The sequence below is a fragment of the Schistocerca nitens genome, chromosome 6, assembly GCF_023898315.1.
Source record: "Schistocerca nitens isolate TAMUIC-IGC-003100 chromosome 6, iqSchNite1.1, whole genome shotgun sequence".
NCBI classification, from domain to species: Eukaryota; Metazoa; Arthropoda; class Insecta; order Orthoptera; family Acrididae; genus Schistocerca; species Schistocerca nitens.
In genome coordinates this window covers 454,171,121-454,195,792 of record NC_064619.1, presented here as the reverse complement: position 1 = coordinate 454,195,792, position 24,672 = coordinate 454,171,121, and the positions used below count along the sequence as shown (strand labels likewise).

Genomic DNA, 24,672 nt, shown 5'->3' with positions numbered 1-24,672 from the left:
TTATGTAAGCAAAGACCAAGACATATTTTAGAAATTTTAATAAAAATTTTTTACAGGTATAATTTTAAAATCTATTTTTTCTTAATGAGACATTAGTTTCCCTGTATTGCTCGATGGCACTCACTCCCTGCATTTCTGCCACCCTGTTTCTTATTATCAACTAATTGCTGTTATGTGTAAGTCATTACTTTCTTCTCAGTGTGGACCATGTCTTGTGTTTCAATTACTAATGCACCTGGGGATAGGGAAACCATTTGTATTATTCTTCAAGTTATTGCTGTTTGTTTGATAATTTTTGTACTTAAGCTGTTTGATATGGGTATGTTGCACCATATTTTATGGTCTGTGAATATCAACCAATCAAGAGTTAGATAACATCTTTGTGTGTGCTCCCATATAGTAACTATCATTTTTGTATGTTAACCCTATAACCTGGAAACTACCACGTCTCTCTTACGGTGTTTTCATGAAGGCTTCCTTACACTCTCTCAATGTGTCTCCAGTTTGTGAAAGTTATAATGGCAGGAGTATGTCAGTCATGAGATAAAAAGGGCTATTTTGTTAACGTTGAGAACATACATAAATAACTGCCAAAAAATGTCTGTTGCGCTACATTTATCTTTTTAGCTGTTATTCTTTTATCTTTTAAACTAACCTCCAGAGTTTTATATTTAAAATACAGTACTGAACTGTGCGCAATTAGAAAGAAAGTTGAGGTAACTATTTAGGCTGTCTAACTCTTGTTTTCTTCAGAGCAGGAAGTTCACACACACACACACACACACACACAAACAAAATTGCCAGTCTCTCAGAGGACATATAAAACTACATTTTATATACTATCTACTTCAGTTGCTCATAGTTCAATACATCATTATCTAACCCAACTTCTTCAGCATCATTAATATGACTACACTTCATTACCTATGTTTTAGTTTTATTTTTGTTCATCTGATCTTTTCACCTCTATCCATTCTGTTTAACTGATCTTCTGTGGCCTTTACTGTCTCTAACAAAGTCACAATGTCACTGGTAAGCCTAAGTGTTTTTCTTTTCGCTGAAGTGTTTTTTTTTTTTTTTGAAAAAGCATATTTGTGGCATCGGCTGTGCAATTTTATGTTTGCAATTTTGATTGTTACAATCATCTTCAAGGAGAAAAACATTGTACATTAACAGATCCTTCTTGAATATGATTGTAATAATCGAGCCTGGTAGAGAATAAACATAAAATTGTACATCTGATGGCACAGATATGCTTTTTCCAAATTATTTAACAGCTGTAGACAATCACCTACAAGAAGCTCTATCTTGGTTTTTCTTTGGTTTGCTTCACTGCTTATTCAATTTGAATCACATGGAAGATACCTTCAACTGTTAGAACTGCAGTATGGTTTCTGTACAACTTTTAGATAACCTGTAGCCTCTTGTATTTTATCACTTATAACTTCAGAATTGTGAAGAACATATTCCACTCAAAATGAAAACAATGACAAGGGAAATTAGGAAGATTTATAACCAATAACAGGGGAAAATGGAGCTAGAACGGAAATGAAGGAGGAATATATAGGAACACTGATGAGAGGGAAATGAGAGCAAACTTGGGGGGGGGGGGGGGGGGGGGGGGGACAGCCTGGAAGTCAAACTGCCTGTTCTACTGCCTCATCAACTTCTTGTTCTTGCATACCACCTCTTCCATTATCCATTTCTCTCTTTGCCTTTGTTTCATTTCTCTCTGTCCCTGATTTTAGATCGTTCTGATTTCCCTTTTCATTGTTGTATTATGTTTCTTATCTTTCTTTTTTAGTCTCAGCTCTTTCTGCTTTCCTTTTGTGTTTTCTTTAACTGGTTTCCTCCTTACAGCTGGGGAACAAAATTATTCTATCTCCATCTATCTCTGGAACCGTTTCTATTTCTCTTTGCTCTTCACACATTTTGCGGCCTTCCACCATCTCTCTTCACCCTCCCTCCTTGCCCTCACAGTCTTCCCCAACTACCTCATTGCACACTACATCCACCACACTGTGAGTTTTTATCTTCCTGTTCTGAAGGAGAACAGAAATTCAAAATCTTAAGTATTCTTTAAAAAATAAAAAATAAAAAAGTAACAATAATAGACATGTCCTTTTGAACTTTCATCTTATCAGTAAGTGTTGATATTTCTTCTCTATAAAATTTTGCATTGTTTCCAAGGTTTTCACTATCCTAATATTATTCCATATTTATTATACACTGTCTCATGTGTGTTATGGACTACCTGCTTCATCTACATTCAGACCCAGATGCAATCTCTATATGTCTTTTAGTCTGAACACTGCTATGACTAATTTAACGTTTTTCATCTTAACACACCCTATGTTATATGAACTTTGGAAAAATAAATTGATAACACTTGGCTCTTACTTAGTAGCTTCCTTGTGGGTGCACCAGTTGTGTATTTTGTAGCGGTTTTTTCACCTTAAGAGAATTCATTATTTAGGTGATTAGTTTGTGACATATATTAACAGGTTAATTATGTGTTTTGTCGTTTTTAGCAGTAACTTAAAATTTTTCTGTAATGTTAGTTTTAATACTTTCTACTTATTTAATATGTATTTGAGAAGTATTGTGGCAGTGCTAAAGAAAAATTTTGAAGGTTGTGATGGGCTCTGTTATTGATGTGCACTCTTCGACACACAAGTAACCAGTAGTTTTCTAAAATAAATAAAACAAAATACTCTGATATTGTCAGTTATCGCACAGCATGTAGACTGAAGAAGCTAACAAAAGTGCTAATGTCTAAAATTGCATGAAAAGAAATGTAAGACTCATGGAATTGTGTTAATTCTTAGAGTATTCTATTTCAGATATTAAATCTGAAGCTGCAGATTGCATGTACTGTCTAAGGTGATCAATTTCTAAAAAACTGCTCAACATGTACTGCATGAAAGCTGTTCCAGAGAGTGTCTGAACAAGTTACTCAAAGCATGCTTCATTTTGATATAAATTTTAGGTTTTGTTAGCAGCAAAAAAATGATAATATAGCCATTTACTACCACACATCATACAATTGGTTTGAGTCATTAATTAAAAAAATGATATATCTGATGATTTAGGACTTTCTAATCATTTTGCTCTGTTTATTGAGTGACCAAAAACAGTAGCACCTTGCTATTCTGTCATAGATTAAATAAGGTGCAATGGGCTTTAGATGATAGTATTTCATGCTCTGAAAATTTTGCTACTTTTTTGGAAAACTTCATACACGTTCTTAATTAAACTTTCCACTTATTGTACATCATAAACAAGTAAAGTGGATTGCTAAAGTAATAAAAATCTCTAGTGCAAGGAAAAGACGGCTACATAGAGAACTAAAACATAACAAAAGTTCTAGCCGCACAGGATTAACCGAGCGGTCTAAGGCGTTGCAGACGTGGACAGTGCGGCTGGTCCCGGCAGAGGTTCGAGTCCTCTCTTGGGCATGGGTGTGTGTGTTTGTCCATAGGGTAATTTAGGTTAAAGAGTGTGTAAGCTTAGGGACTGATGACTTTAGCAGTTAAGTCCCATAAGATTTCACACAGATTTGAACATTTTTGAACAAAAGTCCTGATTTTGTTACCTATGCAAGAAATTACAAAGATATTTTTTTATAAAGTTGTAAAGGCAGCCAAAGAACTGGCAAATAATAGATTTATTTTGGATAGTGAAAACAAATCAAAGGCATTACGGTCAGTGATCAAAGCTGAAACAGGTGCCACAGGTGGAGACTATTATATTTCTGAAATCAAGATAGAGGATAAAACTATTGTAAATCCTGCTCAGATTTCTGAATTATTTAATGGAGTCTTTATAAATGTAAACAAATCAGTCATCCATGTGGAAGATTACCCAGACAATGTAAATTTCTTCAACAGTGAGCAATTTGAAAGTGAACATTTCAGTACATTTACCAAAATTACTGTAAAAGTTGTAAAAAATGTGATACTATCACTAAAAAGTGAAACATCGGCAGGATGGGATGTAATACCAACAAAAGTGTTAAAAATAGCTGCACAGCCACTAACTACAATAGTTAACCTGTCACTTCAAGAAGGTTATTTTCCAGACGCACTGAAGTATGCAGTAGTTAAGCCACTATTCAAAAAGGCACAAAAGAACATATGGAAAACTGTTACCCAGTCTCTCTTCTTCCATGACTATCAAAAATATTTGAAAGGGTAGTCACAATACAAATTCAAAAGTTCATAGAAAAATTTAAAACAATCTCAGAAAGTCAGTATGGATTTCAAATAGGCAAAACCACAGTCTCTGCTATACATCACTTTGTTGATAAAAATTAGCTTGTCTTTAGACAACTCACTACATGCCACAGCAATTTTTTGTGATCTATCAAAGGCCTTTGTCAGTGCGAATCACTTCTTGCTTCTCTGTAAACTGGAAAAGTATGGAATTAGGGGCACACTATTAGAATTGGTTTAAATCCTATCTAAACAATCAAAGACAAAGGGTGGTCATATCATCAGAGAGAGGAACTTATACTTGAAAATGGAAAATTATTTCACATGGAGTACCCCCAAGGTTCTGTCTTAAGTCCCATTCTATTTCTGTTTTATATAAATGATCTGCCACTTAATATTGAGTGTTACTCAGTTTTATTTGCAGGTGACACATCTGTAATCATTGAAAGTAATAGCATAGACCAAATTCCACAAACTGTATTAAATACTTTAGAAAAATTAGATAACTAGTTTCAATATAATAGAGGGAAACATTCCACGTGGGAAAAATATATCTAAAAACAAAGATGATGTGACTTACCGAACGAAAGCGCTGGCAGGTCGATAGACACACAAACAAACACAAAAAACACAAACACACACACAAAATTCAAGCTTTCGCAACAAACTGTTGCCTCATCAGTAAAGAGGGGAAGGAGAGGGAAAGACGAAAGGATGTGGGTTTTAAGGGAGAGGGTAAGGAGTCATTCCAATCCCGGGAGCGGAAAGACTTACCTTAGGGGGAAAAAAGGACGGGTATACACTCGCGCACACACACACACATATCCATTCACACATATTCCCCTGAAAACACACGTGTGTGCGAGTGTATACCTGTCCTTTTTTCCCCCTAAGGTAAGTCTTTCCGCTCCCGGGATTGGAATGACTCCTTACCCTCTCCCTTAAAACCCACATCCTTTCGTCTTTCCCTCTCCTTCCCCTCTTTACTGATGAGGCAACAGTTTGTTGCGAAAGCTTGAATTTTGTGTGTGTGTTTGTGTTTTTTGTGTTTGTTTGTGTGTCTATCGACCTGCCAGCGCTTTCGTTCGGTAAGTCACATCATCTTTGTTTTTAGATAACTAGTTTGATTTCAATGGGTTAAAATTAAACATGGAAAAGATCCAGTTAATGGAGTTTATAACAAAACAAACAAAATTAAATGGTACATTCAGGCCAGTCATAGAAATCAGGATTTGAAGGAAGCTAGCTACGTGAAATTCGTAGGAATACAACTAGATAAAAATCTATCATGGTGATCACATATACCTTGCAAATAAATATAATATCCCAGCATTTGCAATGAGGATATCATACAGTGTTACCAGATGGGCATATGAAAAGTAGTATATTACAGCTACTTTGAGTCAATAATAAGATATGGAATTGTATTTTGGGGTAACTCAAATCGTACGTGTCGAATACTGAAACTTCAGAAAACCATCATTAGAAATATGCCCAATGTAGGGTGAAGAAAATAATGTCACCCGCTCCTGAAAAAATCTAAGTACATTAAGTGTTTCTTCACTATACATATATGAGCTGATTATCTTTGTACACTGAAACCCTGATTTATTTGTGGCAGATCATTTTCAACATGACTGCAACACCAGAAATCAAAATAATTTTATGCTGCCCACCCACCATTTAAAACTTTATGCTCAAACTCCACATTATATGGGTATGAAAATTTATAACAAAGTGAAAGGAAGGTTAAATTCCTATTGGATAAATTTAGAAACACTGAAAAAAATATTATATGAGAAACTAGTGCAGAAATGTTACTATTCAGTAATTTGAGCAGGAGAGAACAAGTACTTAGGGCTGTTAATTTGTAAAAGTTTGTTACTTATGAAGAAAAATTATTAATTGCTTAATTAATTAATTATTCAGTACTGTATATTAAGTCAGTGGCTTGAAATTTTATGTTACGAGACAATAAACTTCTATTCTACTCTACTATGTTCTATATAGGCAGGTCATTTGCAGTAAGATCTATAGGAATACCTGAATTTGACCTGTGACATCATGCTAGACATTTGGCCTCTCAGAACATCATTATCATTTTCAAAGTTTCTTATGCCTTCACTTTGACACAGAACTCTGTGTAAATTTGTTGCTTATAAAAATAATTCAATTTGCACTAAACAGGAACTGTCACACAAATATAATAACCTTTAATGCACATGAAGAGCACACACAAAAATGTGTTTTGGGTGATAGTACCCTTGCCTTGCTATAATGATAAACTACAGTATTAGCCTCCTCAAAATGAAGACAGTTTATGCACAGTTTTATTAATAGTAAAAAGCCTGTCAATTGTGGATAAAACTTGTGAAAGCAGACAGGCCTGTGAATCATGAGAAACATTTCTGTTAGTTATGTGTGAGTTAGGACATACGTACCTCTCTATTAAAGATACACTCCTGGAAATTGAAATAAGAACACCGTGAATTCATTGTCCCAGGAAGGGGAAACTTTATTGACACATTCCTGGGGTCAGATACATCACATGATCACACTGACAGAACCACAGGCACATAGACACAGGCAACAGAGCATGCACAATGTCAGCACTAGTACAGTGTATATCCACCTTTCGCAGCAATGCAGGCTGCTATTCTCCCATGGAGACGATCGTAGAGATGCTGGATGTAGTCCTGTGGAACGGCTTGCCATGCCATTTCCACCTGGCGCCTCAGTTGGACCAGCGTTTGTGCTGGACGTGCAGACCGCGTGAGACGACGCTTCATCCAGTCCCAAACATGCTCAATGGGGGACAGATCCGGAGATCTTGCTGGCCAGGGTAGTTGACTTACACCTTCTAGAGCACGTTGGGTGGCACGGGATACATGCGGACGTGCATTGTCCTGTTGGAACAGCAAGTTCCCTTGCCGGTCTAGGAATGGTAGAACGATGGGTTCGATGACGGTTTGGATGTACCGTGCACTATTCAGTGTCCCCTCGACGATCACCAGTGGTGTACGGCCAGTGTAGGAGATCGCTCCCCACACCATGATGCCGGGTGTTGGCCCTGTGTGCCTCGGTCGTATGCAGTCCTGATTGTGGCGCTCACCTGCACGGCGCCAAACACGCATACGACCATCATTGGCACCAAGGCAGAAGCGACTCTCATCGCTGAAGACGACACGTCTCCATTCGTCCCTCCATTCACACCTGTCACGACACCACTGGAGGCGGGCTGCACGATGTTGGGGCGTGAGCGGAAGACGGCCTAACGGTGTGCGGGACCGTAGCCCAGCTTCATGGAGACGGTTGCGAATGGTCCTCGCCGATACCCCAGGAGCAACAGTGTCCCTAATTTGCTGGGAAGTGGCGGTGCGGTCCCCTACGGCACTGCGTAGGATCCTACGGTCTTGGCGTGCATCCGTGCGTCGCTGCGGTCCGGTCCCAGGTCGACGGGCACGTGCACCTTCCGCCGACCACTGGCGACAACATCGATGTACTGTGGAGACCTCACGCCCCACGTGTTGAGCAATTCGGCGGTACGTCCACCCGGCCTCCCGCATGTCCACTATACGCCCTCGCTCAAAGTCCGTCAACTGCACATACGGTTCATGTCCACGCTGTCGCGGCATGCTACCAGTGTTAAAGACTGCGATGGAGCTCCGTATGCCACGGCAAACTGGCTGACACTGACGGCGGCGGTGCACAAATGCTGCGCAGCTAGCGCCATTCGACGGCCAACACCGTGGTTCCTGGTGTGTCCGCTGTGCCGTGCGTGTGATCATTGCTTGTACAGCCCTCTCGCAGTGTCCGGAGCAAGTATGTTGGGTCTGACACACCGGTGTCAATGTGTTCTTTTTTCCAATTCCAGGAGTGTAGTTAGAGGCAGTTTAAGCTTAACAATGTTCACTTACTAAACAGTTTTTATAGAACACTTCATATTTTGATAGTAGAGTTCTCAATGTAAATGTATCTTTTTTCCCATTTTCTTAAATGTTTCTAGATTTGCTGAATTTTATTCTACTAAACTTGCCATATAATGTAATTGTTGTGATTTTACATTGAGATCAATAAGATAAAAAGGGTAAGAATGAGAGAACCATAGAGGTGAAGCACAGAAAGATGATAGGATTTGCTGAAACAGTAACAAGGGGAAATATCTTACATTATCATGTTGGAACAACGCATGTTTATTTCATGTAGTTTCCAAAAGTGTGAAAACAATGCTGTCACTTCAGCCTTTTAGTTTAATAACCAGAGACATTATGGTTCCAGTTAATTATATGGTTTTATTCTCCAGTATAATTTTGGGTTGTGGATATATCTTACCTTCAAATGCTGCAAATTTTAAATGATGTCCATGTTTGAAGAAGAAACTCTCCCAGCAAGTATGGAGAGAGTAATTTTTCTTAAAACAACAGAGTCACGCAATAAGTTTGCATGGTTGAAACGCAAGAAACTTGCAGTGTGCTACAAAATCTTAGATTAAATGTCTACCTATACCTTTCTTATCATTGAACTAAAGGGAGAAAAGTTACTAAATGGGAAGATGCTAATTGTATCAGACCAGTGCCCTCTTTACGCAATAGTACACATTTATAGACTACTACCCATAAGCCAGAAGAATATAATAACCTTTACAGATATACAACATGAATTAGTTATGTTTCCTATTGTAGTAAACTGGAAAATCTAACTACTTGAAAACATATTTCAACTTTTTAAATGTGTGTTCATAATTTGGTGGAATAAATAACAATTGATGGAGGACATAGGAAGTAATGTAACACATAAAACGTACAGTAATAATAATATTGCTTATAAATTAATTTGCTCTTTTGTAGTCCAAAAATACAAAAAATTTGATAATATTACACTCTTGGATGGAATAGTGAGAACTTTATTCAAAGAAAAGGGCATTAGCCTATTTTGAAAACTTTAACCATGGAAGTTTTTTTCCCCCAATTGGTGTCAGCATGCACAAATATAAATAACCTTCTGAAAGAAAAATATGTGTTCCATGCTCATTTGTGGAAACTGGACTATTGCCCTTTGGCCCAAAGAAGGACAAGTTGTTGGTGGCACCTTCACACGCACAACACATCAGAAATCACAGTAGTTCTCAAGTTACGATATCACTCTTTCCCCAGTAAAATTATCTCCCTCCCCCTCCCCCTCTGCCCCCTCCCTCAACACTCATTTTCACTGTAACAATAGGAGCTATGTATTAAAATTATTCATTCATTGACACTTTCCACCAAATATGAGACTGACAGTTCCTATAACTTCTGGCATTTTTTCTTGAAATATTATCTCAAGAGATTAAAAATGATTTCAGGATACTGCATTTTCCAAGGTTGAAACTGTTATAAGAGTTTCTATGTTGGGTTATGGGTTAAGCAATACCAAAGGAGAAAATGTTGGGAGTTCTCTTGTATCTCTGTCTCATGATGAGACAACGGTCATTTTCCTCAAACAGGAAAAAACTGTATGAATAATCCAGTGAAATTTGTCACATTTTCTTCGTGTCACGTTAGGCACAGGAACTAACGGATTAGGCATTATTTGGATTTTTCCAGCTTTGTCTATTTTTCTCTTCATTTCTTCATTTACACTTCACCCAAAATCATCTCTAGAGTTTCAGTAATCTTGTGAACTTTATTCATTTGCCACAAATAATACACATTTTCTTTATTATTGCGTCGATTGTCACACAAGCTTCATATTCATACTACCCAAGACACATTTTTTTATCGTTTACTGTAGATAAGGCCTTCGCATTACAAGCTACAAACTGTCTACATCTCTGCTTTATGCAGCAAATATACCCATGATATTTCAGTAACATTGTTGCATATAACCCATATTTACTTGGTTGAATGTGTGATAAGAATAAGTCCCATATGACTTTCAAAAGATTTAATTTTACTTAATGTTTGGATGGATCCCTTTGATTGGTGAATCACTTTAGTTTTCTTTTATGAGTGTTTTGTGTATGAGTTAACTCTTCCTTAATTTTTATGCCAGTCAGCTAATTTAGAAACAGAATTATTTTGTGTTTTTACAAAGTTTATTGCTCATCAGTACTTGCTGCAGCCATTTGAAATATAAACTGAGATTCAGAAGGGCAGTATATATGCTAGAATGAATCCTCTTCACAGATAAGAGAGCTCTAACTGATATTGAGCATTAAACCATTCATGAAGCATAATATGTATATTTGTGACTGAGTAATATTGCACATGCCTTGAAGTAGGTTTGAAATGCCCACAGTTGCGAATGTATATTCACATAAAGAGAAACATAAGACTTCAGAAACAACAGAGTAGTGAAAGCATTTCATATACATCAACTGATATCTAAGCAACCATTGTTTAAGAATTTCTGTCTAAGTGGGTCATTCATTTGAACAGTAATAAGAATTTATGCTCTGAATTACACTACTGGCCATTAAATTTGCTACACCAAGAAGAAATGCAGATGATGAACGGGTATTCATTGGACAAATATATTATATTAGAACTGACATGTGATTACATTTTCATGCAATTTGGGTGCATAGATCCTGAGAAATCAGTACCCAGAACAACCACCTCTGGCCGTAATAATGGCCTTGATACACCTGGGCATTGAGTCAGACAGAGCTTGGATGGCATGTACAGGTACAGCTGCCCATGCAGCTTCAACATGATACCACAGTTCATCAAGAGTAGTGACTGGCGTATTGTGACGAGCCAGTAGTTTGGCCACCATTGACCAGACATTTTCAATTGGTGAGAGATCTGGAGAATGTGCTGTCCAGGGCAGCAGTCGAACATTTTCTGTATTCAGAAAGGCCCATACAGGACCTGCAACATGCGGTCATGCATTATCCTGCTGAAATGTAGGGTTTCGCAGGGATCGAATGAAGGGTAGACCCACGGGTCGTAACACATCTGAAATGTAATGTCCACTGTTCAAAGTGCCGTCAACGCGAAAAAGAGGTGACCGAGTCATGTAACCTATGGCACCCCATACCATCACGCCAGGTGATACGCCAGTATGGCGATGACGAATACACGCTTCCAATGTGCGTTCACTGCGATGTCGCCAAACACGGATGCTGCCATCATGATGCTGTAAACAGAACCTGGATTTGTCCAAAAAAATGACGTTTTGCCATTCGTCCACCCAGGTTCGTCGTTGAGTACACCATCGCAGGCACTCCTGTCTGTGGTGCAGCGTCAAGGTTAACCGCAGTGATGGTCTCCATGCTGCTGCAAACATTGTCGAACTGTTTGTGCAGATGGTTGTTGTCTTGCAAATGTCCCCATCTGTTGACGCAGGGATCGAGACGGGGCTGCACGAACCGTTACAGCCATGCGGATAAGATGCCTGTCATCTCGACTTCTAGTGATACGAGGCCATTGGGATCCAGCATGGTGTTCCGTATTACCCTCCTGAACCCACCGATTCCATATTCTGCTAACAGTCATTGGATCTCAACCAACGCGAGCAGCAATGTCGCGATACCATAAACTGCAATCACGATAGTCTACAATCTGACCTATATCAAAGTCGGGAACGTGATGGTATGCATTACTCCTCCTTTCACAAGGCATCACAACAACATTTCGCCAGCCAATGCCGGTGAACTGCTGTTTGTGTATGAGAAATCAGTTGGAAACTTTCCTCATGTCAGCACGTTGTAGATGTCGCCACCAGCGCCAACCTTGTGTGAATGCTCTGAAAAGCTAATCATTTTCATATCACAGCATCTTCTTCCTGTTGGTTAAATTTCGCCTCTGTAGCACATCATCTTCTTTGGGTAGCAATTTTAATGGCCGGTAGTGTATTAAAGAAAAGAACAATAGAGACAAAACACTTTATAATAAATTAAATTTTGTTTCTGTATTTTATAACATTTTTTGGTAGTGGTTTAGGTCAGAATGTATGAAATTACAAATTCACGTGTAGTTACTGCCGAGGATGACAATACAGCCACCTACTCTAAATTTGATAGTATTGACCAGGAAACTAGAGAGAAGGATTTGCATAAGGTTTTGTACAAGAACAGAAAAAAATGCTGTGGGTAAGAAGAGTAGAAATGTTCAGTAAAGCAACTAGAATGCTGAAGTGATAATATAACATTTCTTGCTCCTCAAATTAAGTTACTTTTTATCTACAAATACAAATTATTAAGCATAATGCCTCAGTGTTTGTTTGCCAACAGAAATTATATGTTGTGGACTCAAGGAGTAATGTTCATTAAAGAATTAGACTGTCTTAGTACAGAAAACTCAGTCATCTGTGTTGTGTGTGTTTCATTCATTAGTGACCATCTAATAATTAGAGTAATTTTGTAATTGTTATCCATGTTATTTGTGGAAACTTGTCTGGGTTGTGTGTAATTTAATTTTATTTGCAACATAGAAAATTTATGTAATATTTAGTGCTGCTGTATTAATATGAGTAGATGGGAAGTAGTGTTTTGTCGCTGTTTCATAACTTTGAACCAGAGACTAACAAAAAGAGAGAAGTAAGCATTTAATATTTTCAAATATAGTCTTCCTTCTGGTGATTGTTATGTGTTACTTATCTTTATTTCACGTGCCTAATTTCTAATTAATTGTAACATCAGGTTTTGTAGCATATGTTGGCTACAATTTTGTACAATATATCATGCACAAATTCTTAACAAATTATCAAACATTATAAATAAATGTAAAATAATTTAAAAAGTGTCATATGCTTCAAGCTATGATTTCTGAAGTAGTAAGGAAAGTTTACTTTATTACTGTTCATGCATTGCTTACCTCACTTATGCATCAGGTTATTTACTGTAGGAAACAGACACTAACTGTCCCAGTTATTCTTTTTTTAATCAGCTGGTACTGAGCAATGTTCAGTATTCCAAAATATTATTTCATTATACACTCCTGGAAATGGAAAAAAGAACACATTGACACCGGTGTGTCAGACCCACCATACTTGCTCCGGACACTGCGAGAGGGCTGTACAAGCAATGATCACACGCACGGCACAGCGGACACACCAGGAACCGTGGTGTTGGCCGTCGAATGGCGCTAGCTGCGCAGCATTTGTGCACCGCCGCCGTCAGTGTCAGCCAGTTTGCCGTGGCATACGGAGCTCCATCGCAGTCTTTAACACTGGTAGCATGTCGCGACAGCGTGGCCATGAACCGTATGTGCAGTTGACGGACTTTGAGCGAGGGCGTATAGTGGGCATGCGGGAGGCCGGGTGGACGTACCGCCGAATTGCTCAACACGTGGGGCGTGAGGTCTCCACAGTACATCGATGTTGTCGCCAGTGGTCGGCGGAAGGTGCACATGCCCGTCGACCTGGGACCGGACCGCAGTGACGCACGGATGCACGCCAAGACCGTAGGATCCTACGCAGTGCCGTAGGGGACCGCACCGCCACTTCCCAGCAAATTAGGGACACTGTTGCTCCTGGGGTATCGGCGAGGACCATTCGCAACCGTCTCCATGAAGCTGGGCTACGGTCCCGCACACCGTTAGGCCGTCTTCCGCTCACGCCCCAACATCGTGCAGCCCGCCTCCAGTGGTGTCGCAACAGGCGTGAATGGAGGGACGAATGGAGACGTGTCGTCTTCAGCGATGAGAGTCGCTTCTGCCTTGGTGCCAATGATGGTCGTATGCATGTTTGGCGCCGTGCAGGTGAGCGCCACAATCAGGACTGCATACGACCGAGGCACACAGGGCCAACACCCGGCATCATGGTGTGGGGAGCGATCTCCTACACTGGCCGTACACCACTGGTGATCGTCAAGGGGACACTGAATAGTGCACGGTACATCCAAACCGTCATCGAACCCATCGTTCTACCATTCCTAGACCGGCAAGGGAACTTGCTGTTCCAACAGGACAATGCACGTCCGCATGTATCCCGTGCCACCCAACGTGCTCTAGAAGGTGTAAGTCAACTACCCTGGCCAGCAAGATCTCCGGATCTGTCCCCCATTGAGCATGTTTGGGACTGGATGAAGCGTCGTCTCACGCGGTCTGCACGTCCAGCACAAACGCTGGTCCAACTGAGGCGCCAGGTGGAAATGGCATGGCAAGCCGTTCCACAGGACTACATCCAGCATCTCTACGATCGTCTCCATGGGAGAATAGCAGCCTGCATTGCTGCGAAAGGTGGATATACACTGTACTAGTGCCGACATTGTGCATGCTCTATTGCCTGTGTCTATGTGCCTGTGGTTCTGTCAGTGTGATCATGTGATGTATCTGACCCCAGGAATGTGTCAATAAAGTTTCCCATTCCTGGGACAATGAATTCACGGTGTTCTTATTTCAATTTCCAGGAGTGTAGTATCTTCACTTAGAATACAAGCACATATTCAAGTATCCAGTAAATTAACAATTTCAAAGAAAACCTTTAACTGTAAGAAACAGTATCCCAGACACTGCTTTATAATAACCCAAGTAATTGTGACAGCGTCACATTAAAAATAGAAGCAAAAGAATTCAGACTTCTAACAGAAAACATTTCTTTAATCCTTGTTTCTTTATTTTGCTGTAGATCTCGTGAATGTCATAAAATTTCTACCAGCTGATTGGTGCAGATAATAGCTCTCTTCCTCCATATCTTTCCCATTTTCTCATCAACTTCTATCTCCGACACACACACACACACACACACCCCTAGTACTTGCACTAGTTTTGTAATAATGCACTCTGCATTATAGACATAGATGAATATATGAAGAAAATAGAAGTTTGACATATGATGCACACAATGTGGCTTTACTTTTTTGTTAAATTTAATCCTCATATATATATATATATATATATATATATATAAACAAAGATGATGTGACTTGCCAAATGAAAGTGCTGGCAGGTCGACAGACACACAAACGAACACAAACATACACACAAAATTCAAGCTTTCGCAACAAACTGTTGCCTCATCAGGAAAGAAACTTTTTTTTATGGGAAGCGGATAAAAATTGTCAGTGATTTGCGAAAAACGGAAAACTTTTTTTTATGGGAAGCGGATAAAAATTATCAGTGATGTGCGAAAAACGGAATTTTTTTATGGGCAGCGGATAAAAATTATCAGTGATGTGCAAAAAACGGAGTTTTTTATGGGAAGCGGATAAAAATTATCAGTGATGTACGAAAAACGGGAATTTTTTATGGGAAGCGGATAAAAATTGTCAGTGATGTGCGAAAAACGGAGGGAAACTTCCACGTAGGCCTCAATCTCTGCTAATTTCAAGTTGACGCCACTCATACCTCACCTGTCATTCAACAACATCTTTGCCTCTGCACTTCCGCCTCGACTGACATCTCTGCCCAAACTCTTTGTCTTTAAATATGTCTGCTTGTGTCTGTATATGTGTGTGTGTGTGCGAGTGTATACCCATCCTTTTTTCCCCCTAAGGTAAGTCTTTCTGCTCCCGGGATTGGAATGACTCCTTACTCTCTCCCTTAAAACCCACATCCTTTCGTCTTTCCCTCTCCTTCCCTCTTTCCTGATGAGGCAACAGTTTGTTGCGAAAGCTTGAATTTTGTGTGTATGTTTGTGTTTGTTTGTGTGTCTGTTGACCTGCCAGCACTTTCATTTGGTAAGTCACATCATATATATATATATATATATATATATATATATATATATATATATTGTGTCTGTATATGTGTGGATGGATATGTGTGTGTGTGTGTGTGTGTGTGCGTGTGTGTGTGTGTGTGTGTATACCCATCCTTTTTTCCCCCTAAGGTAAGTCTTTCCGCTCCCGGGATTGGAATGACTCCTTACCCTCTCCCTTAAAACCCACATCCTTTCGTCTTTCCCTCTCCTTCCCTCTTTCCTGATGAGGCAACAGTTTGTTGCGAAAGCTTGAATTTTGTGTGTGTGTTTGTGTTTGTTTGTGTGTCTATCGACCTGCCAGCGCTTTCGTTCGGTAAGTCACATCACCTTTGTTTTTAGATATATTTTTCCCACGTGGAATGTTTCCCTCTAAGATGATGTGACTTACCAAACGAAAGCGCTGGAATGTCGACAGACACACAAACAAACACAAACATACACACAAAATTCAAGCTTTCGCAACAAACTGTTGCCTCCTCAGGAAAGAGGGAAGGAGGGGAAAGACGAAAGGATGTGGGTTTTAAGGGAGAGGGTAAGGAGTCATTCCAATCCCGGGAGCGGAAAGACTTACCTTAGGGGGAAAAAAGGAAAAAAGGAATGTTTCCCTCTATATATATATATATATATATATATATGATGTCTCTCTTCATATTTTATGTCATCAACTTAAAAACTATGGCACAAATGTATAGAAATATTGAAACACAGTAACAAATTATAAATAATATAAGAAGAGCTGATTATTTTCAAGTATGATGTATGAAAACATAAATTTATTCCTGCGACATTCAGGACCATTGATACTTCTTACACAAATACAGTAATACACCAGCTAATACTGATTTAGTATTGTAATTTTTTTAGCCCTATATTTGCACTTATACCTATCAGAAATCTGAATTGTAATTTTAACTTCAGAAGCATATCATTGTTTTTGTTGCTCAGATAAGACTTATTTTGATCCATTTCTCTTAGATAAATATACAAATTCTCTTAGGCATTTTAGTTTACGTCTCACTTTCATCTTTATTTTATCAATTAGTTTTCCTTCTCTTCTAACAACAGTCTTATCTGTACACAGTCTACAAGCTTTCTTTGTAACTTATGTTGGGGAATTCTAACTCTTTACACCAGTTATGAAAATAATTAATTAGTCCCCTTTATTCTTCTGGTCATTAAAATATGTAGTTCCAGTATTCTGACTTGAGTCACTTTCCTTTCTGTTGTGGCCCATTGTAATGACTACTAGCTGGTTAGGTCTTGTTTCTATTTATCTGATCCTGTTTATGTAGCATGAACTTAATAACTTGGAGATGCGTGTCAGGGAGTTTGGTACGTGTTGAGCATTTGTAACAGCAGCATTACTGGACATTTGTGCTGCTTTGTTGATGAGCCGTCGTGTATTTCTATGTACATTGTGTTTAGAAATAATTTGTTTGAGACAGACATTTCAACTATTTACAAAATACTTTTGTGTTTATCTTCCTTGACATGTGTTAATGTCTAAAATAAGTATATCCACATTAAGAGTATAGAGCAATTATGAAATGTTTACTGCAATATTATTCGTAAAGTTTTAAACTTATTACTCTCCATAATGAAGATGGAAATTGCAGGATGAAACAATAAATAATAATGAAGAAATACAACCACTCTCATCTAGCTGAGTTGTGCATGACACGTACACACATGTAACAGCACAAGGATGTTAGTAGCTTTTAGCTTTCATTGCTCTTTTCTTTATTTAAGGGGATGGACACACACACACACACACAACACACACACACACACACACACACACACACACACACTCTTCACACCCCACAGGTGGTTGGGTTGTTTTCAATTGTCTTAGTGGAAGTGAGCAATGTGTACTGGAACTAGATATGGAGTGGGATGTTGCTCTGCTGCTATATGTGTCTCTGTGCTTCACATCACTCAGCTACAGATGTGTGATTGCCTTTCTCATTATTCTTTATTATTTTCTGTAAAAATGATCATTTTCTGATGGTCTGTTTTATTTTAATAGCCTGGTGGTTCCCCATATCACACGATACATCAGGTAGACACAAGCCTTGAAGGATCAAGTTATCCTACACTGAAACAAAATCGTTCCAACTCGTGGTCTGATTCACTGGACGATTTTAAGTTTGCTTCTGGAATTGCGGAACATCGAGAACATTGTGATGCTGACAGTGTTAAGTCTGTAAAGTAAGTTCAGTGTTCATTTTAGCCCTCTTACTACTTATACCATATTCAGTGTTATTTAATTCTGTCTTCAGAAAATTAAATACATTCAGCATTTTGTGTTTTATTTTAGTTTATTCTCAGATGCATGTTTAATAATTTGTTGTGTTTAATATCCAGCAATGGAAAATGTTGAATGACATTTAAAAAATTCTATTCTCTCCATCTCCCTCTCCATCTCCCTCTCCCTCCCTTTCTTTCTCTTTCTCTCATACTACTCTATTTTGAGATAAACCCAGAATACTACCAATTTCTCTTTTTCGATATGGAATCTTCAATCTGACTATAGACCAATTTGAGTATCCCAGAAGCACACGCATATTTCATTTAGTAGGAGACAGTGTAGATCTGTATCAAAAACTTTGTCTAAAGTAAGGAACCCAGCGTCACTCTAGGTACCAGTATATACTGTCTTTGGTTGTCATGAACAAAGAGAGCAAGCTAGTTTTACATGGTCCGTGCGTATGGAACCCACATTTATCTGCACATAGTAGCTGTCTTGTTTCCAAAAACGACATTGGTGACAGATGTTGTCTGCTGAAATACTAATCCAATAATGTGTTCAAGCAGCTGCCAGTATCATTCATAGCATCCCAAGTTGCCTTAAAAGATCGGACCACTCCTTTAGTTGATATGATAGATAACACCAATGCAAGGAGCCAACTTCCGTAGCATTTTGTGTATGCACTATCATATATGTAGTCTAGATATAAGAAAGACCCATTGGAAAAGCCAGTTATGGCCAGCGAAATATTTAGCTTGGCATCAGTAGTATCCTGGTCAAAGGAATACATGCATGCAGTCCTCAGTAAAGCAGATGCTGAAGAACTATAAGAACTATGGAGGCATACGAGGACACCTGGACAGTGCTCCACCAGTGTATCAACAATTGAAAGGAATATCTACACTTATCCATACAGCAATCTCACGGTGATATATTTGTAATCAGATTTTGTGTTTGTAATTCCCCTTGTTCTCCTAGGCACATATCTTGAACATAAATGTAACTGTAGAAGCATTACCCTTACTACATGTTTGGATTCCCACTTCATCATCAGATGTTCACCCAAAATTATACTTGCATTTACATATCTTCATAATCTTATTGACATTGCATAAAGATACTCTTTCACTTGTAGTCATTAGTCTTTTCTTGAAGTGTACAATTTCTGTTGGACACGTACCAAACTCAAGAGCACTCTTTGTCTGTAAATTGTTAAGCCTTTAAACTGAAAGCTTTTTACCAGCACATGCCTGTTTTCTTAATATTTATGGCCAGAAGTTGTTGACCTAACGAATGAGGCAGAAAAGTGCCAATATCAGTGGCAAGAGGCCTGAAATTATGAACAGGTGCTAGAAAAGAGAAAATCAATGGAAAACATGTTTATCTCTTTCTGAGGAGCAGGAATTGTTGAGCATATTAGTAATTATGACCTGATTTAAATTTCTTGTGTGCGGTCTTAAGTGTGTCACTTCTCAACAGAACTATTATTCAGTCTTGTGAAAACTTGCAAACAGCTATTTTCATTGTAATTGTGCAAACTGTTGCTCATGAAGGCAGTCTGGAAAGTAACTTATGTTTTCACATACTATGGGAGGCAGTGAGGGGACTGGAACAGTTTCACTGACTCACAAGTAGGTCTGTGTTGTCCTTTGAGCTGGGATAGTGAGAAACTTCCATTGCTTCTCATTTGCCTACATAGCCATACAAAATAAGCACTGCAATTGAAAATCCATCCAGATATGAAATCCATTCTGTAGTAAAGGAAACCTCACAGCTATTGATATCCAATATCAAATTTGTGTTGTATACACACCAGTGTGTGTGTCAGTGGTATCCTTTGTTTAATAGTGATAGGCTGAAAATTCAGGTAGATGACAGAAGTGGTCATCTGTCAGTTGTCAGCAACGAACTTGTACAAAGGTTGATGGTAAAAGTAATGAAAATCATTCTTTCACCTATGTCAGCTGTTGGACAACATTCTTTAGATTTCTTGGCTCTTTTGCACAAGACTGTGAGTGAACAGTGAAGGTCTCTTGACAACCAGCATTGTATTGTTGTGCAACAATTCTTGATCACTTTGTCAAACAAATACAAGAATTCTTAGGTCAGTTCAAATAGGGCATTTTTGAAAATCCACTTACACCTCAGACTTGACTCTAAGTCATTTCCAACTCTTCGTGCACAGAAAAAATGTCTTGGCTCCAAACGCTTTGACTCCAATGAAGAACTTCAAGAATCTGTCAACAGCTGGCTGCAATGTTAGGTGCCAGAATTTTGTGCAAAGCCTTATCAACATAAATACTCAAATCTAAATGGTGATAATATAAAGACGTAATAGAAAGCTGAAGTTTTAAGATTTTTGTAATAAATTTGCTTTTACTTTTATTTGACAATGCTATGAAAAGGATAGATTGCTACTCACCAGATAGCCGAGATATTGAGTGACAAACATGTGAAATAAAAAGGCTACTTTAGACTTGAGGAGGAGGCTGGGGCAAAGGGGGGCGAGTAGAGAGTGGGAGATTGATGATGAAGTGCTTTTTGTGTTAGCATACAGGGGCAAGATGGAGAGAGGGAAGGGCAGCTAGGTGCAATTGGCAGGTTATACTGAGATGGGGGGGTCATGAAAGGAGAGAAGCGAAAAGATTGTGCTTGCGCTTGTGGAGTAGAAGGCTTTGGAGAGGGAAGAGGATAGGTGGGTGTAGGACAATGACTAACAAAGATCGAGGCGAGAATTGTTACGGGAGCCAGGTGGTCCAGCTATTTCTTGGCCAAAGTTTGCTGATGGCTATTCATGTGAATATACAGCTTGTTGGTTGTTATGCCCTTATAGAATGAAGCACAGTGGTTGCAGCTTAGCTTGTAGATCACATGACTGCTTCCACAGGTAGCCCTGCTTTTGATGGCAGGGAGGACGACGCTTCAATCTCGCGTCCGGCCATCCTGATTTAGGTTTTCCGTGATTTCCCTAAATCACTCCAGGCAAATGCCGGGATGGTTCCTCTGAAAGGGCACGGCCGACTTCCTTCCCCATCCTTCCCTAATCCGATGAGACCGATGACCACGCTGTCTGGTCTCCTTCCCCAAACCAACCAACCAACCTTTGATGGCATAGGCGATGCTTGTGACCAGACTGGAGTAGGTAGTAGCACTTTTCACATGAATTTTTTCAACATATTTCAACGTATTTTTCACACATATTTCTCTGTTATTTATGTATTTTTACACATTTTATCCCCCACCATGGACCCCTGCTCCTTCCATCTGTGCCAACAGAGAAAAGTTTCCTTATCATACCCAGGATCCAGTCCCGTAAATGTTCCCTTTGTTGCACAATTGGAATTCCCCCAAATAACCTTACCATCAAATTACCTATCTCCAGCTGCAAATGCTTCTTCCACAATGACCTCGCATCTTTTCAGATTCCACCAATCCTTAACCCTCACCAACATAGTCCTGCAAACCATGTCAATCAGGCCCAAACCTCCTTGCAGTACCTCCTTTCCACCCATAAAATCCTCCTACTGTGCAATCCCAAATTCCTGGATCCCATCTCACATATGGAAACTGTTGTTCTCCAGGAAATAGGTATTATAATGACACATAAAAAAAAACCTCTCCAACCTGTTCACTTCGTACTCCCACCTTGGACTACCACTGTCCACAACCTCTACAACAACCTCAAAACCTCCCCCACATCCCCTCACAGCTGACAAACCCTGCATCGCAGACCTACTACAATGACCTCACCCTCAAAAACTTCCTCCCAGCACCACACAGAAACCAGAACCTAAAAAGGCCTGAAACATTTCCTCCAAAAGACGTAGCCCCAAAGAAATATCAGTCCTTTCCAAAAGCCTTACCTTCCATCCCACTCTCAAATTCAATCATGCTGGACTGTTAAAGACCTATCCTTCTCCCAGTCCCTACAGTGGAAACACTTTTTCACCACCAACCCTACCAGTCAGACTCAACCGAAGACCAGCATAGATCCCTGACTTCCATCAAGCCTTAATCCGCCCCTACTGATCCCAAATCACTCCTGTTAACATTCCGGAATTTCTTAACCTCGAACCTCGCCTCACCATCATTAACCAAGTCCGTCAACAAGCAAGCTGGCTGTACGTCTGCAGAAAGAATCACAATCCACCACATGAAATATGATTCCAACCTTATTATGCTACTTCCTGACAAAGGCTCCACCATTGGTATTTTGAACTGCAAGGGATATCTGGCAGAAGGGCTCTGCCAGCTGTCAGATTCACCTCTCCCCCCTCCTCACCCCTGCTGCTCATTGCACTCTTACCCTCCACATGGTTCCTAAAGTCCATGAACCCAACCATCGAGGATGACCCATTTTAGCCAGTTACTGTGCCTTCACTGAGAGAATGTCTGCTCTCATAGTACTGTCCCATACATCCTCCCACTACCACCTACTTTGGTCTGGTCACAAGCATCACCTCTCCCAGCAAAGGCAGGGCTACCTGTGAAAGCAGTCATGTGATCTACAAGCTAAGATACAACCATTGTGCTTCATTCTACACGGGCATCACAATCAACAAGGTGTCTGTCCGCGTGAATAGCCACTGACAAACTGTGGCCAAGAAACAGCTGGATGAGCCCGTTGTTGAGCACGCTTCCCAATGCAATTTTCTTTGTTTAATAACTGCTTTTGTTCAGCCTGTGCCAGCTGGATCCATCCTACCAACACCAGCTTTTTTGAAGTGCACAGAAGGGAACTCTGTCTGTTATGTATCCTATGTTCCCAAAACCCTCCTTGCCTCAGTCTTCATTAGTCATTGTCCTATCCCCTTCACAGTTCCCACTCCACACCCTTTTATTCCACAAGGAACCCCCAGTCTGTTTACTTCTCGTTTCTACGACACAGACTCCCCAAATGTCCGTCTAACCTCCCAACTGCATGTAGCTGCGCTACCCTCTCTCCACTTTGTCCCTGTATGCTCTCACAAACAGCACTTAACCATCTCCCACCCTTACACTGCTCTCCCTCCCCTCCCTGCCCCAGCCTCCTCCTTACCCCCACCACTCAGGTTACTTCTCCTATCGTGCACAGTTGCTCACAGCCTGGCCCCAGCAGCCAGAGATGGGGGTCATGTGTGTTTGAGCTGCATTTGCCTGAATGTGTGTGTATGTTGCCTATTTCAGAATACGGCCTTCTGTGCGAAAGCTTGTGTGTTTAGTAGACTTTTTGTTGTGCCTGTCTGCGACCCAAAATGTCTGCTGTCTGGTGAGTAGCAGTCCATCTTTTTCATAATATTGTTATTTTCCATCCTTGATTTTCCAGTATTTTATTTATAGCCTTACTTAGGTTGCTTTCTGAATAGCCTTCGTACAAAATTTCTATGTTGGATTTTACTGCTTTTGTTAAATATTGTGAGTTTCTTGGACATTGTTGTGTTGTACACATGGTTAGATTGTGTGGTAATGTGTATTTAATATTTTTTGTTCCTTGTGAGGTAAGTTATTTCCAATTGTTATACTACTGCAGTAATATTACTATCTGTATATATTACTGGGGCCATAACTGCACACATGGAAATGTGGAGAATGCACAATAGTAGTGGTAAGGCAGCCATTATGTATTAGTGAAAATGCAGTTCTCTTCTGACACAAACTGAATCTCACTGTAGTCTTGTATGCCTGGCTGTAAGGTACCCACCCTGGGTCTAACGTGCTGTAAGGCATGATATAATTATAGCAATATTCTAGTACACTCTCTGACACTAGGTAATAATGCCCTTCTCTTTTTTGGTGTACAAAGCTCTGATAACTAATCTATGCCACAGTCTGCACAGTTCAGGATTTATTTACATCACCATTGACGAATGAACTGCTAAATGGCCAACATGCATCAGGTTGGTGTGGTTGTGCTGGTGGTGGTGGTGGTGGCGGCGCTCACAAATTTGAAGACCAGTTTTACGTTGCTCTCCTGTGCATGTCTGTTCTTCTCTGCATAACTACTGCAACATGCTATGAAACTGCATATTGCAGTCAAACATTGGTCTCCTTGTACAGCTTTTACTTCCCCCACCTCCACCTCACACACACACACACACACACACACACACACACACACACACACACACATGCATTCCATTGCCAACTCAACTAGTCTTTGAAACTCTACAATGTGAGGTATCAAACTGTCCCTACTTTTAGACAAATTGTGCTGTAAAGTTATTTTCTTCCTAGTTTCAGTTACTGGATCTACTCATCAAATCTTCTGCATTCTTCTGTAGCACCATATTTTAAAAGCTTCTACTTTGTTTGTTTCTGAACTGCTAATTGTCCACATTTCACTTCCATATAAGGCTACACTCCAAATGCTTTTAGGGTGCATTTTCTAGCCTTTCAATTTAAATTATGTGTTAACATATTCCTTTTTTCACAAAAACAATTCTGCTAATGTTTGTTAGCTTTGTATACCCCCTTCTTGTCTGCCATTGATAGTTTGTTTGCTACCTAAGCCACAAAACTCATCTGCTACTTTCAGTGTTTCATTTCCTATTCTAATTCCCTCAGCATCATCTGACTTAATTTTACAATATTACATTACCACTG

At 39.6% G+C, this 24,672-nt stretch overlaps 1 protein-coding gene across 3 annotated transcripts in view; it reads left to right on the top strand.

The window, feature by feature from the left end:
- The window catches only part of LOC126262522 (GATOR complex protein WDR59), a 299,723-nt gene that overhangs the window by 221,167 nt on the left and 53,884 nt on the right, over window positions 1-24,672 (top strand). For all 3 annotated transcript variants that reach the window (XM_049959194.1, XM_049959192.1, XM_049959195.1), the window contains one exon: window positions 17,869-18,050. In XM_049959194.1, the coding sequence (XP_049815151.1) occupies window positions 17,869-18,050 (182 nt within the window). The remainder of the gene's footprint in view (window positions 1-17,868; window positions 18,051-24,672) is intronic.